Source organism: Centruroides vittatus, unplaced genomic scaffold (assembly GCF_030686945.1).
Source record: "Centruroides vittatus isolate TY-2023 unplaced genomic scaffold, ASM3068694v2 contig_564, whole genome shotgun sequence".
Lineage (NCBI taxonomy): Eukaryota > Metazoa > Arthropoda > Arachnida > Scorpiones > Buthidae > Centruroides > Centruroides vittatus.
The window spans coordinates 473,602-489,763 of record NW_027122335.1 but is presented as its reverse complement, the minus strand read 5'-3'; the positions used below and the strand labels follow the sequence as shown (position 1 = coordinate 489,763).

Sequence of the window (16,162 nt, the reverse complement as noted above, 5' to 3'; positions counted from 1 at the left end):
GAAGTAAACGCACATTGTTTAATTCCCTAGGCATCCTTAATTCGTTTGGGCCTAGGGAATTTTCACTTGTGGGTGTCCCTCTCAAACTAGGAAACATAGTAGTATAACTAGGGAGAGATTGCGCCCACTGCTTTTTCTAAGCCAAAATTTTCAATAGGGGAGTGGATGGTACTCTTATTAAATTTTATCTTATTCAATGTAATTCGACAATTCGGACCTTTTTTACTTTCCCGGCTCTGTTATATATAACAGTTGGAAATATCCAAATAGAGGCCAGTTTTCTAGTCCTCCCGAGAGGCAATTGTATTTCTTACCACGATGCGTTATCATACACACTTCCAAATCTTATCAACGATCATTGTAAGAATTAAGACCGAATTTGTCTTGTCGACGAAGTAGTGACGTCACTCTACCGTCAGCGTTCGTTATGAGCTGAAATGAAATAGGTTTTTATGTAAAGATTAGAGTTTATTTTCCGGTCTTTTGCTTATCCGAATGTCGAGAAAAAGTAATCTGTATCCGGGATATAAATATATTTGGAATACATTATAAAATGAATATCGTGGAGGGGAATGATATTAAATGACAACTGTAAAAAATGAAAAATGATTATATGTTCTGCAATCTCCATGATAGGTAAAATAATATTGCTGTGTAATATCCGGCCTACTGTATGTGCATGGCAGATGGATGTTCTGTATGCCATTAGAGATTCATAACTTCTCGTGGACAGCAGTAACGTCCAGAATTTTATTAATGGGCCTCAACTCATAGGTATAGCCCAGAAATAAGAAGAGGAAAAAAGGAGGAAAGTTTGAAGAGTTAAGTTGAAGGTGAAGGGATAGTGGGATAGGAAAGAATGAAAGATAGTTGTGGTCCATGGAGTCCCATGGCGTTTACATCGTATTTACAGTGCTAGGTAATACTACATAACAATAGAACGAGGAACATAAAAATTGTTGAAATACAAATTTAAGCGCGTGGAGTTAACAAGGCGTGACTATTTACATATGTACAGTACAACGAAAGGCTATTAACGCAGTTAATAACAAATTTTGTAAGCTCAACGTATAACGACTGACTATATTGTTATTACTACTAAGTAGGAGAATTCAGTTTATAGTGTTAATAGTTTTTGCGAACTCTTTAAAGGCTGCATATATTTTCTTGTTATTAATGAACTTCTTAAGTTCGCATGGCCAAAGTTCATTTTCATCATTTACCTTTTTTCTTAGAATTTTCCTTTGGTTCGTAAAGTTTGGACAGAGATAAATGATATGTTGTGGCGTGTCTGCTTCTTGCAGAGGGCATTGGCACATACCATCTGTCTTTTTGATAAACCTCCTGAGGTAATTCCGAAAGTTCCCATGTCCTGTCAACAGTTGGGTTATGTTGAAGTTGGGTATTAAATGTTCGAATTTATTACGTTGCTTGACGTCTGGAATGTATTCGTGTGTTATTCTTCCAGTTGTGCCTTCATCCCATCTCTTCTGCCACCTTTGCCAGATGAATTCCTTGATATTCTTTTTTAACCAAGTTATGGGAGTGTAACTATAATTGTAGTCATTTGTCCAATTCGGAGCCGAGCGAGCCAAAAGATCTGCCCTCTCGTTACCTTGAGTACCCGCATGCCCTTTTATCCAATTTAGATTAATTCTAATTTTACTTCTTAGGTGTTTAAGTATGTTAATGTTTTCTCTAACCGCAATCAGCTTGATGTTCATGTTTTTAATCTGATGCAATGCCACTCTGCTATCGCTGTAGATCGTTATCCGATTGAATTTGTGGTGTTGTCTGTTTTCATTTATCCAATTGAGAGCCCTGTAGATTGCATATGATTCTGCTTGATTTGCTGTGCAGTGGTTCTGAAGTTTATATCTAGCCTGGTAGATGTTTTTGTCTTTGTTTTTCACGACTATGGAACTTCCCACTCCCGCTCCTGACTTTGATCCGTCTGTAAAGATACATAATCCGTTTGCTATAGCGCTTTCGTTCAAATTGATGTGTTCGTCGATCGTGAAGCTAGGATGGTATGCGTAGTCCTGCGGTTCCTTATCCAGTTTGTACTTCTGTATGTGGTCAGCTGTATTTTTTGCTTCTTCTTTGACCCCTATTTTTTCTGTTTCTCTATTGTATGTTTCCCTATTGATGCGTCCCGATGATAGTTTTAGTTGTAGAAATTGCCAGACCTTTCCTATGATGATGAGGTCAATTGATGGGAGGTTTGCAATGACAAGGGTGGAGTCAGTAGGGGCTGTCCTGTAAGATTTTGTAATCGAAATTGCAGACTTCCTTTGTGCTGAAAGAAGTTTTCTTTTAATGCGTGTTTTTGTAACCGCTTCCCCCCAGATCTCACATCCATAGGTGATCATTGGTTCAATTACCGCCGTGTAGAGTAACCTGCATGCCTTACTATCGTAGCCCCATTTGTTCCTTGCAATCGATGCTAGAGAGTGTATAGTATTGACAGTCTTATCGTATATGTAATATACATGGTTCTTCCAAGTCATCTTGTTGTCTAGTACGATACCTAAATATTTAATCTCTGTGCTGTTCCTGATTCGTTGATCATCCATTTTAATTATTAGTGCTTTCTTAAGCGGAGTGGATTTTGGGAATACTATGCACTGACATTTCCCGTAGTTAATTTTCAGTTTCATCATTTTACTCCACTGCGAGATTTTCTCAAGAATTTCGTTCGCCCTGTTCTGAAGAAGTTTTTGGTTACTATGTGTGGACAGCAGTAAGGAAATCTCAGGGCTTTTTCTGCCCTGTGGGCACTAAGAGAGCTTCTTTTAGCAAGCCTATTATGGGTACGGCCAGGTGGTGAGGGACTATTTTGTCTGTACAGTAAATGCAACGTTTTCTCAGTGAAGATGATAAGTCGGAAGCATTTATCACAATAAACAGTCGGATTTTTTTTAGTAATAAAGATACCATTTGCTGCATCGTTTCCCAGTACAGCATTTATTATAAAAATCTCAATTTAGCTGTATTGGTGCTTGAAAAACATTATTCGACATGAGCTTTCAATTATAATGTGATGAAATATTACAATGCATTCAATTTACAGAATTTTGGAACTGTTTCCTGTTACTTGAAAATACAATTTGTGTCTATAAAAAAAATTTCAGCCTGTTATGCTTGAATTTAGTATATCTTGTGTCAATTGGTTTGGTTTATTTGTATACAACACGAGACATGGGCGATCTGTATATTTTGCCGATTACCAGTTTGATCATAATTATGATGAGACAGACCATCCACAAGAAATTCTTCAAGATAAAAGTTGGATCCAAATTAAAATCCTTCTGAATGGCAGGCAGCCTTTTCCTGCATCGTAATTTTTTGTATGTGTATGTTGAATGTTTAATTGTTTAACATCTTGTACACCTCAGTATTTTTGTCCTTTTCTTTTTCATGCTGAATTCTTCTTTTAAAAGATCATTCACTTTGTTTAGAGAATACTGCAAATCATTTTCTGCTGTGAGGGCTGTCATCTGCAAAGCAAATTGTAGTGAAGAGCTTGCCATTCACTTTAAGATCAGTATATTGAGAGTCTATAAATTCCTCAATCATCATTCCCTTGCTATATACTGTATGTAGTTAGGCAGGAATTTATCACCATTACTAACTCCTTTTGATATTTTTATTTCCGTTTTATTTGCTCCTAATTATTATTAAAATCAAGATTTTTATAATGTAATATTAATGTAAACAAATATATTAATTTTTCTTCAATATCTGAATATTTAAAGGAGACATCTAATTTATATTTAAGAACAAGTTTCTACTACAGTATTATATTTACATGAAACCAATTTATTTTCTTTAATATTATTCAAATTAATAGCACACACTTTCTTCATAAATTTATTTCAAATGAAAAACAAAATAAATTACAAATCATTCTGATTTAACCTAATTGGTATTGCAATAAAATTGAACATATATATAATATTAAATATCAATTATTTTAAGTATAAACTATTATCTACATGCTTATTATGAACAGTCATAATATTGATATTTAATAAGATCAGTAAAATACAACATGAAAGCTATTATCACAGAAACTGTAGCTTACAATATGCTTAAATTTTTAAGCATATAAAACAATTAGACATCAATTTTTTTTTTAATCAGACAATGTTAAATTTCTTAAATTTATATTCAAAATACAAAATGACATATAATGTATATAGGCAAATATTGAATGTAGCAAATTAAAAATATTTTCATTATTTTAATAATTTTCTTTTGTATAATTATATAAAGAAAATGCTCAAAAAAATTAATATTTTCTCATTAAATGGAACAATCCTAATTTAGGAAAATGATATGCATATCAGCAAATCAGCTGATTGAGTGACAGAGTTTTGGTTATTGTATATGAAAGTGTTTAGATTTTTACGATTTATCAAAAGTAATTTCTCGTAAATATGTTTAAAATTTATCAATAATGTGGACATGAAACATTTTTTTCGTTTGTTTTTTCTGTTTGCTAGATAAACTGTATCCTTACAAAGGAGTTTGTTTAATATAAATATTAATACATTAAGATTTTAAAAACAATTAGCTAAAATTATCAAATCACTTATCGCTGTCTTCAATACCTCCTTGTGTCATCAAATCAGCAATGTTCTTTTCGAGATCATCTATGCGATGACCCATATCATCTAGTACGAAATGTTAAAGAAATTAAGACATAGCTACATAAAATTAATTTATTGGTAATAATTAGAAATAGTAGGAATATAAATCCTCTCTCTCATAATTTTTATTAGTAAATACAGCCACTCAAAATTTATTTGCTACTTTGAGTTTTATACATTGTTATTAATTCTAAAATTAATGGAATAATTAATTAATTTTGCCACAAGGTGATAGTCTAACTGCCTATCTTTTATCCAAATTAGTCAGTTACAATAATTAAAATCTAGCAAAAGAATAAACCAAAAAATTCAGCTTTTACTTGTAGATATTTGGTAACAACATATCTACTATTGTGTGTCAAATTAAATAATTGTTAAAATATATAAATTTAGAATACACAATTTTATCAAACTAGATAAAATTGTATATTCTATAATAGAATTAATATTTGCTTTCAACTAATGCCAGAAGCAAAAATAAAATAAATAAAAATTTTACAAAAAGATAAAATAATTGTAAAGACTTTTGTAACATTCTTAATTACATTAGAATTTTACGGGACATTCCAATTTTCAATGTTGACTAAGCACTAATCTCAACGTTCGTTAAAAGTCGTTCCTTTTTTTAACATTAAAGTGACACTTGTCAATATTGACTCAACAGATAAGTTGACTGCTGCTTTCCAATGTTATAGGTAATTAGTATGACATTTGAATAAAATCCATCTTGAAGAATGGGAACTAAGCACTTCATATTCGAAGTTAGAACGTCGTTGATGACGTCAAATTGTTGGTTTCAACACTCAACACTTGTGTTGAAAATCAAAATGTCCCATTAATAAAATTGCTGTCTTAAAAGCATATTTGCATCTTAAAGAAAAAGTTCTAAAATAACAAAAATGCACTACTAATTTATAACAATTTCTGTAGGTCTGTTATGATGCATTTTTGTCACTTGGATCATTATATATATATATATATATATATGTTACCGGCAAAACCCGATTTTACACCAAACTAGTTTTGCCATAAGCGTGTCAGGCCAAACTAGTTTAGAATTATTCAAGTGTATTAATGGTGGATTTTTTCTCGCACTTTTTTCAAAAAATTTAAGTTCTCCAATTTCTTTGAGCTTTCAAAAATGCAATAAATAACGTTTTTATTGCTCGCCGAGTTCACTCGGAAAAAAAAGTCAAAAAGTGCCGGCATCTCAGAATCCAACACGACCTTTTGGGTAGGAAAAATTTGGTTAATAATTTGGTTGGTAATAATTATGGTAATTTATTAGAATAGGTTAGGTTAGGTTAGAACGTGCGTCCTCACTGATCCCTGTCTTCTGATTGCTGGAATTGGAGATGAGCCGCCACCTTTGATATCTAGGGTAACATTAACTCCATTTTTTATAATTAAGTAGACTATGTTTGAATAAATATTGTTAATCTAATTGATTGCCTTTTAATTTTATTTTAACCATTAATATACTTGAATAATAATTCTAAACTAGTTTGGCCTGACACGCTTACGCCAAACTAGTTTGGCGTAAAATCGGGTTTTGCCGGTAACACACACACACACACACACATATATATATTACATATTCATAAAATTTTAATCTGATAGTTGTTTTCGAAACAAATGTTTTTAAAAACTTTTCATAAACTCAAGAGTTTTTCAGTTCGTGTCCATCCTAAGATGAAAAACTCAAAACTCTTCTCTAATTTTGGAAGATTGGCATAAAATCCAAAAGTGCTTTCATTCTCAGTTTAAAACATTTTTGTTCTTGACACAGAAATTTGAATTAAATTTTATATCTGAGATGTTTCCTTAAATAAGTAGGATAATTGTTACCTAATATTACATTATAATATATTTAAGTTATTAATATATAGTAGTTTTAAACATATATAAATTTAAATAATTTAATTAGATTAATAAAAAGGATATTTCTAGCAAGAATTTGATCTGACATCACTTGAAATTTATCTTGCATCTGCTGCAACAAAGTTTGTACCTTATTAAAAAAATAAAATATAATATAAATATTTGGTAATAAGTTCATTTTAAAATAGAATTTTATGTTTTTGATATTAAATTTTACTTAATAAAAATAATTCATATTGAAATGAATTAAGTGATTTGAATTAACTGCTAACTCTTACAAAACTACTATAATTTTACATGAAAAAACTACTGAAAACTTCATACATATAATTGTGCATATTTGAGATTTTTTACACTTACTCAAATTAACCTTTTGAAGAAATTAATACTGTTTTTATTAATATTTCACTAATGCAGATATAAAGTTTTTTAAAAGTATTTCTGAAACAAAATAAATTTTGTCTAAATTAATACTTTTTAAATGGACTCATCTTAGTTGTTATAAGTTCATTCATAAATTTATGAAGCATTTTAAAAACCAAACTCTGCATCATATAGTTGGAATTTACACACCAAAACAACAAAAAGATTTCTTTAATTTCTTCTGCACAATCTCAATGGTCAAAATATATGAGCCATTTTTCTTTGCAGAAACCACCTTCACAAGGTTAGCATACAGAGACATATTGGAAAACAGGCTAATGCCACAGCTTAATGAAAATTATGATTACATGACAACTAGCCACAATACTGAATGCACAGGTCTCCATATGGCTTTTGTACAATGGGAACTCTGGTCACTAAATCTAACCTCACTAACTTTTTCTCATTGGAATTCATGGAGGATACTTCTCTATATCCCATTCCCTACTGGTCTCAGAAAACTTTTCAACCATACGAGGGTTGTTCAGAAAGTTCACGGCCTTGCCTATATGTGGCGCTGCAATCAATTTAATTTCTGGCGGGAAGAATTCAGCCATCTTTGCTAAAGATACGATAACAATTTCCGCTTGATTGTCGTAAAGTTTTGCCACGACAGCTTAGCAGATAGTCAGTTTGCACATACTTTGTCAAAAATGGAGAAGATGGAGACTCGTGCGATCATAAAATACCTGACAAAAAAAGGGTTGACCCCATCTCAAATCAAAGCTGACATGGATGAAGTTTTGGGAGAGTCTGCTCCTTCGTACACCACTGTGAGAAAATGAACAGCCCTTTTTAAATCTGGCAGAGAGAGTGTGGAAGATGACTTTTGCAGTGGAAGGCCGTCAACTGCTGTCACTGCAGAAAATATCAACAAAGTCCACGATTTGGTGTTAGCAGATCGTCATTTGAAAACGCGTGAGAAAGCTGAGACAACAGGCATCTCTGTCGACCGAGTGCACCACATCCTAACTGAAAATTTGGGTGACAAAAGTCTCAGCAAGATGGGTGCCGCATCTGCTGACTGCCGAGCAAAAACGTGTTTGCACTTTGATGTCAAAGGAGTGTTTGGACTTCTACCAGAAAAACCCACAGGATTTCTTGCCTCGGTTTGTGACTACTGACAAAACGTGGATCCATTACTACACTCCTAAAACAAAAGAACAGTCAAAGCAATGGAAACACCACAGTTCGCCACCACCAAAGAAGGCAAAGACAGTTCCATCAGTGGGGAAAGTGATGGCCTTGGTTTTTTGGGATGCTAAAGGCATCATCTTTATTGACTACCTAGAAAGAGAAAAGACCATCAATGCTGTCTATTACTGTGAACTTTCGGAAAAACTGAAGAAAGAAATCAAAGAAAAGAGGCCACACTTGAAAAAGTTTCTGTTCCACCACGATAATGCACCTGCACATTCCGCCAGAATCACTGAACAAAAGAGAAACGAACTTTGCTTCCAATTAGTTCCACATCCACCGTACTCACCTGATTTGGCCTCCAGTGACTTCCACCTTTTTCCAAACCAAAAAAATTTCTTGGCTGGAAAGAGATTCCACTCAAATGACGAAGTCATCTCTGAAGTGAATGAGTATTTTGCACACCTTGACAAATCAACCTATTGTGATGGCATAAAAAAAGCTAGAACATCGCTGGAATAAGTGCATTGCTAATAAAGGAGACTACAATAAAAAATAAAAAAGTTTTAATATTATTTTGTTTGTTGTTCTATTTGAGGCCGCGAACTTTCCGAACAGCCCTTGTATTGTTGCAGCTGTGAGATTTACTGACTGACTTGCTCACATGTTCATGGAATAAAACGAAGTATTGTTGAAATGTCTGCCACTGTGTAAAGAAGGCACAATGAGCATTTGTAAGTATGTAAAAAATAGTCTGAGAATCTATAATAAAGAAAAAAATAACCTTTATTTCTCTAAGATGTATCTGTTATATACTGAGTGGTGAATTTTTGAAATGTTTCATAGACTTGTGAATAACCCTGAATATCTGTATTTGATTTATATAGAAGTTTTGAAGTTTTATTCTTTATTATGTATATTTAAAACATATAAAAATTAAAATATTAATGTTATTACAACTAACATTTTTGAACAATTTGATGTTACATGTAATATTGCATCAGTACATCTTTTGCTGATAAAATCAGATGGCATTATAAAATTATTACCTTTGCTTAATGTCTTATGGTTCTGACAAATCAGTGATAACACAAGTAAGTACTAGTTTCATAATTTTACCATTAGTTAACATAAAACATTACAGGAGAAAAGAAATAATTATTTTTTCAGGAATGGTAAACCTAGGGCACATGTGGACAAAGTGGTATGTTAGAAGAAATTATCTAAAGCACTGGTTACCAACCTTTTTTGACTTGCATACCTGTTGGCAGCCCATTTTCTAAATTGTACCCCTTACATTAGAAAAATGTTTGTACTTTATATAGTTGTATTTTAAACTTGTGTCAACTGTAAACATATAGCAGTACATGGCAAGGAAGGTGCAGTGCACAGGGCTACAAACTGATAAAGATTAAAAGTATTGGTACAAATATTTAGTGCTTGGTTTTTCTATTTTTCTACCTACCACACCATTCTCTTTGAAATTGGTTAATAAAAAACAAACTAATAATAGCTTCAATTGCATTTTCATAATTTCTATTAGCTGGCAAGTTGTACAATGTTAAAATAAAAATATTCTTATTTTGAGCTGTTAAGTGTTTTTAAAAAAATTACATTCCTTGTTTTTATAATTGGCATATTTTGTTTGTAGATGCCATAAATATAGGAAAGATTTCATGTTGCCATTTGACAGCACTTCCCATAAACTACACATTTCTGTTTAGGTCAATCATCAGCTCTTATATAGGAAAATTAATACTTCATGTAGTCATCACAGTATTTTCTCTTTTTACCTCCCTGTGGAACTGAAGACTGTGCCCTTTCAGTGTTTTGCACCAAAACATTGTGTCTTGAGAAGTGCTTGATAATTGGTCACTTTCCAAAATTTGTTTTTCAGCTCTTTTACTGTACCAGTTTTCAATCACTGATCTGTTTGTTTGTTATGGCAATGTAGCACTTGGGCAATCTGCGTAGTGGAGATGTCCTCTGGGAGGTCTGTTAAAGGTAAATGGCCCCTATTTAGGCATTAAAGATGTGGAGAAAACCTGGAAAACTCCATGTGGCCAGCCTGTCCTGACAAGGAATGAACCCATGATCAAACTACCAATGTTCAGGGAATAAAACTGCTTATTCCCTGAACACTGGTGGACCAAACCACTGATCCATATCTAACCATAAATGAATGTAGAAATTAATTTTAATTTTGAATTAAAATAATGATAAAAATTACTGTACAGAAACTGGTATTAATTAATAATAAAACATTATGATTGTGTGGCAGTACAAATGTATGCAAATTGATTAAATTAAATAGCTATTTAAATTAAATATAAAATAAATATCATAAAAATTAACTAAAAACTTACTTTTAAATTTGTAATATAAACAAATTTATAACATGCCAAAATGTTAGCACTAGTAGAATTGTAGTAATATAATGTTAAGTAAGTTTTATCTTGTGTGTTCATCAAACAGTGGTGCCTTGGTCAATTATATAGCACTGTACTATTACATGCAAAAAATTTTTTTTTATCAAAAAAAGTGATGGAGGAAGGACACAAATATAATAAAGATATAATTATGTTTTTATTTAAAACTAACCATTGAGTGCTGTGAAGTGGTCAAAGACCTCAATGCAGAATCTGAATATTCTTATAGTACATTTGCCATTATTAATTTTTTTTTGCATACCCCTAAACCATCAAGCATGTACAGTACCTTCAGTTGGAAATTGCTGGACTAAAGCCTAATTTACAAAAAGAATAAGCAGCTGCCATCATGTCTTGTGTAAGCCTGTATTGTCAAAAGCTTAACAATTTATATCAGGAGTACTTGAGTAGATTCAAACTCTTTACCAAAGATGTGGAGTCTTAAGTCAGAGTTAGTGAAAATGGACTGACTCCAGCTCTGATAGGGTAGATGTACCAGTTTTGGCCAGTGTAGTACCAGTTCTGGCCAAAAAACAAATTTAACTTAAAAATATAATCACAAATGAAACAAACTTTTATTGTTAACTGTTCACACAGTTAACAATAAAAGTTTGTTTCATTGGACAGATTTGAATGTGTGGTGATTATATTTTTAAGTTAAATTTGTTTTCTGACCAGAACTGGTACACTGGCCAAAACTGGTACATCTACCCTACCCATTTTTTTTAAGTTAAATTTGTTTTCTGACCAGAACTGGTACACTGGCCAAAACTGGTACATCTACCCTACCCATTTTTTTTATTATAAAATATTATTATTAAGCTCCTAATACAAGTGTTTACATCCTATCTTTCATTACAGGAGCCTCTTGTAATACAAGATCCTATTTTATGTTAATTTCCCTGGTTCATAAACTTTCTTTGCATATCACTAATTACTGCTGACTTTCTTTTCAGAAATTTATATTCAGTTACATTCTGTTAACTAATAACCTTTTCTAAATTTTTATTGTCAAAAACCCATGTAAAATGGCTAAGACAACTTGGATTTAAATTTGTTTTAAATTGGGTAGAATAAATAACGACATGTTACAATTAGTTTTATAATATATTGTTTGATTTCTTCATATCTGAAAAAAAGCAAATTAAAATTACTTTACAAAATATATCAAATACAATGTATCAAATGTAAATAAGAGGATGACCATCAAGTTCATATTTACCATAAGAAATTATAACAGAAAATACTGGCCATTTATTCATAAAATATGAACAAAAAGCTAACAGAAGATGCAGAATTTGCAAAGTCAAACAATGCAATACGCATTTGCTTTCCAACTACAGTAAAACCCCACTTAATGCTGATTTGATATAATGCGGTCTGCTAAAAAAAAAAGCTCAAAATTTACATAATTTAAATTATCACAGCATTTCATTGATTCATATATAATATGATTATTTATAAACACAAATCAATTAGCAAAAGGTGGCAAAAAGATGTATTTTCTTTAAATCTGTTTGTTTGGTGCAATTTTGGAAAAAATATAACATGATGGATGGCATAGGCAATATTGGCTTCACTTGGCAAGAATTAACTGATAAATGCATGAATGAAGTGTGGAAGAAGTTATGTCTGAAGGTATCCAAGAATTCTCAACGATAAGAGCCTATTGCTGTATTGTTAGGTTGGACTGATCAAATTGTCAACCCAATTGATACTGCAGAACTAGGAGATGTAGACAAGCAAGATATTGAGGAGTTACAGCAGGTTTCTGGTAAGAGCCTTACCAACGACGCTTTCAAAAACTGGCAGATCAAGGAATTCGTGCAGAACTAGAAAATAGAGATTCTGAAAATGAAGAACCCAAAAAATTTCTCTACAGATTCCCTTAGTAAAAGTTTGGTAACGATAACTGAAATCATTGATCAAATTGTTGCGAATGATCCAGATTTTGAAAGGAGTGAAAAGCAAAATGAGGCGTTTTAGATGCGATCTCCTGTTATCGACATTTGCTTAATGAAAGAAAAAGAAAGCGACAAAAATCATCACTAGACAAGTTCATCACAAAAAATTCAAGAATTTCAGAAAAGCCAGGACCTTCATCATAAAAAATGAAGTTACATTTTCGTGTGTTATTTAACATGTATTATGATACAAATTAATATAAAAATCTCTTAAAATTAAAGTAAAATTTGTTTACTTTTGGTTGCATGTTTCCCTATCCCTATTTACTCTATGTTAAAATGACCTCATTTAACACTGTTTCGTTTAGCGCTTTGTCGTCTAGGAACACATCCCCCACGTTAAGTGGGGTATTACTGTAATTCAATTCATAACACTTATAAATTGTTACAGAAAATTTAAACTTCTGTATTTATACTAACAGTTTTTTTTCTTTCTTTCTTTCTAACTCTTTCAACTCTATGGGCATTAAGAGCACTCATTTTTTAGCAAGCCTATTACAGGTTTTGCAGACCTCAGGGATTCAGATGAACCATCTCCAGAAAAATTCTTGGATTTTTTTCAACTTGTCCACACACTATCTCTGGTCTCTTGGCTGGGATGGTAGGTTTCTACTGTAACTTTTGGCCATCTGGCCATCCAAGCTAATAGTCAATGACAAATATATGCAATTTTTTTAAATTAAAATGAATTATTAATTTTTGTAAAGTTTTTATGTCTATTCTAATAGCAGTGGCAGATCCAGAAGAACCCAAAGGGGAGAGCTAACTCAAAATTTAAAGATGTTTGAGTAATTGTAAATACCTTTTATTGACATGTGCAAGACAAGAATTAAGCATTGTGTTGTGGATGGTCTGAAAACCATATTTGTCATAAATGTTTTTATAAACAATGTTTTAAAGTTAAAACACATTTTAATTATTTTAGTATCAATGGGAAGGGTCTGAGCCTCTGTACCCCTCTGGATTGGCCCATCTCAGAGTAAAAACAGAAAGATCAAATAAAATTTGTTTATATATAATTTTTAATATTCTTGACAGTTAATGGATTAATAAAATATTTCTCTCTTTTATAATTTCAATTACAAAATCAAAAAACAAAGAAAAAGTCTAGAAAATAATTTTTTATAAAAAATAACAAAATGAATTAATTAAAACTGATTAGTAAAATATGTAAATATAGCAGTAACCCATTAAAAATGGCAATAAAATAAATAAAATCTATCAGTTGTTGTAAAATTGGTAATTTTGTTAAACTTAATGGTAAGCAAAATCACACTATTAAGCAGTTTTTTAATTTTTTTCCCATCAAAAATGATGAGATAAGAAATTAAAAAATTATATTTTTACTTAAAAGTATACAAGCTTTACAAACTACATTTTTTATCATGTCATTTTCCATAAAGACTTGTCTCTTAATAATTTGTCACATTATAGGCTATTTTAAATTTGGGATAAGGTAAGTTCTTACTATTTCACAAACTGATAACAAACATCGCAAAGCCCAATATGCATATAGAAACATCACCAAACGATAAGAAAAACACACACCTTTAAAAATCCAGCAAATAATTTTACTAATAATTTCAAATGGTTTTACCAATCTTCATCAGTTAAAATGACATAGATTGTGAAAATAGAACGTAAATTTAAAAATAAACGTTAAGTAGAATTCTAAAATAAATAGATAGATACATAACCGAAATCGTAGTTGTGAATGATAAATAAATAACTACAGAAATAAATTAAACAATAAAAAATAAAAATAGACAAATAAAAGCCCCTTAATAAATTAATATTCAAAAAAAGATCGCCATGCGGTAGCCAAGCTATCAGTGTCTCTATGGTTGATGCAACCTGTTTTTCTGTGCACTTTAAATATCTACAATTTTTCTAGATATCCCGTAGTATTTATCTTTGATGTTGGTTTGATGATAGAAGCCTGCTCTCATTGCACTTGAATGTCCTGATGTTGTGCATAAGCTGCTATCGAGATTTTTATCAATAGTATATTTATGTTCTTTAATCCATTGCTCTAAGTTGTGCCTAGTGGCACCCATGTAGACCAGTCTTGATTTGAAACGTTGGTCAATTATCGGGATGGAGTAAATTCCCGCAGTGGAATTACGGGACTACGGGAAAAATTATAGATATTTAAAGTGCACAGAAAAACAGGTTGCATCAACCATAGAGATGCTGATAGCTTGGCTACCGCATGGCAATCTTTTTTTGAATATTAATTTATTAAGGGGCTTTTATTTGTCTATTTTTATTTTTTATTGTTTAATTTATTTCTGTAGTTATTTATTTATTATTCACAACTACCAATTTTGGTTATGTATCTATATATTTATTTTAGAATTCTGCTTAACGTTTATTTTTAAATTTACATTCTATTTTCACAATCTATGTCATCTTAACTGATGAAGATCGGTAAAACCATTCGAAATTATTAGTAAAATTATTTGCTGAATTTTTAGAGGTGTGTTTTTCTTATTGACTATTTTTATCCAGTTGAAAGAAAATATATTGATATCACCAAACTATCCTAACTTATCCAATTTTGTCAATCTTTAATTTGGACATGCACCATCTGCCAAAATTGTTATATTTGGTTTAAAACTTCTGGTAAAGAAAGTATTCTACCATGGATAATTCAAAAATACATAGTTTAAAATATGTCTGAAGAATAACAAAGCTTCATACAGCACACCAGCCTATAATCAATATAGAAGGAAACACAAGAAATTATTAATTAGTTGTATATAAATTTTTGTGTGTGGTAAGGGTTCACATATTGACTGCGTTCAGCAGACTCAACAGTAATAACTGAACAAATTGGTAGCTGTTATGCAGCAACCTGGATCTGCAGGACGACAAGCGACGTATGCATCGGAACAAAAAGCCTCATCGGTAGTGATAGGTAGCGTAAACAAAGTACGCCACCAAATGTGACATCAAAACACCAAACACATTCCGAAAGAGCGCTACCATAGAGAGCGTTCAGCAGAAAAATACTCAACAGCTCCAGAACTGATGAGTCTGCCGAATGCAGCCATTGTTTCTCCGCTTGTTATAAATCACCATTAAAATACGAGTTCATTCAGACATTTACACAAATATTAAAGCCAATTTAAGGACTAGCCATACTATAAGAAAGAATTGTTATTTTCTGATTAAATATCTCACCAAAAATTTCTGAGTTTTTGAGATAATTTAATGGGTCCTGTAGATTCTGGAGAAAGAATTAAACTCTCAGTTTAAATTTCTGAAAATTATTTCCTTCTTAAGATTCTAATTATAACCAAGAGGAGAAGTACGGATTATCCTGACGTTGAATTAGCAATTCAATTAATCTTTGAAATAATACAAGTATTTGTATGTTTGACTCGGATACACGAGTTCACTACCCGGAAGAAGATTATCATCATTTAAAAAAAAAATGCATTAATTTCTTATGCATTAAATTTAGAAATATCTTACGTATTGTGCTAAATCCTGTATGCTTTTAGGATCTGGTATACCTTCTTCGTTAGTTTTTTTATTAGCATCTTTTTTCATCTCTTGACTTTTCTGCACCTGTGTTTCGTTCGCTGGATCCGCCATTTTGATTAGAGACAGCGACGCTTAGCAGGAATTTATTCAAAGAATTATTCGATTGATGAGTAAACGGAAA

At 31.6% G+C, this 16,162-nt stretch overlaps 2 protein-coding genes across 2 annotated transcripts; both read right to left on the bottom strand.

Annotated features, from left to right (window-relative positions):
- Positions 1-1,112: 1,112 nt before the first annotated feature.
- LOC136978931 (uncharacterized) lies at positions 1,113-2,576 on the bottom strand. The gene has a single exon (XM_067274768.1). The coding sequence runs from the start codon at positions 2,574-2,576 to the stop codon at positions 1,113-1,115; it is 1,464 nt and encodes a 487-aa protein (XP_067130869.1).
- Positions 2,577-3,801: 1,225 nt separating this feature from the next.
- On the bottom strand, positions 3,802-16,128 carry LOC136978943 (heat shock factor-binding protein 1). Its single transcript, XM_067274782.1, has 3 exons — positions 15,970-16,128; positions 6,600-6,666; positions 3,802-4,682 (listed from the first exon to the last, which is right to left on the bottom strand). Exons 1-3 carry the CDS (start codon positions 16,090-16,092, stop codon positions 4,594-4,596), a joined length of 279 nt encoding a protein of 92 aa, XP_067130883.1. The 5' UTR covers positions 16,093-16,128; the 3' UTR covers positions 3,802-4,593.
- Positions 16,129-16,162: the final 34 nt, after the last annotated feature.

Excerpts from the sequence above, each read along its gene's own strand:
- LOC136978931 (XM_067274768.1), bottom strand. The coding sequence starts at position 2,576 with ATGGATGATCAACGAATCAGGAACAGCACAGAGATTAAATATTTAGGT.
- LOC136978943 (XM_067274782.1), bottom strand. The coding sequence starts at position 16,092 with ATGGCGGATCCAGCGAACGAAACACAGGTGCAGAAAAGTCAAGAGATG. Across the intron at positions 6,667-15,969 it reads TACAGGATTTAGCACAATAC|GTACAAACTTTGTTGCAGCA; the intron begins GTAAGATATTTC and ends TTTTTTAATAAG. Across the intron at positions 4,683-6,599 it reads AGATCAAATTCTTGCTAGAA|TAGATGATATGGGTCATCGC; the intron begins ATATCCTTTTTA and ends AACATTTCGTAC.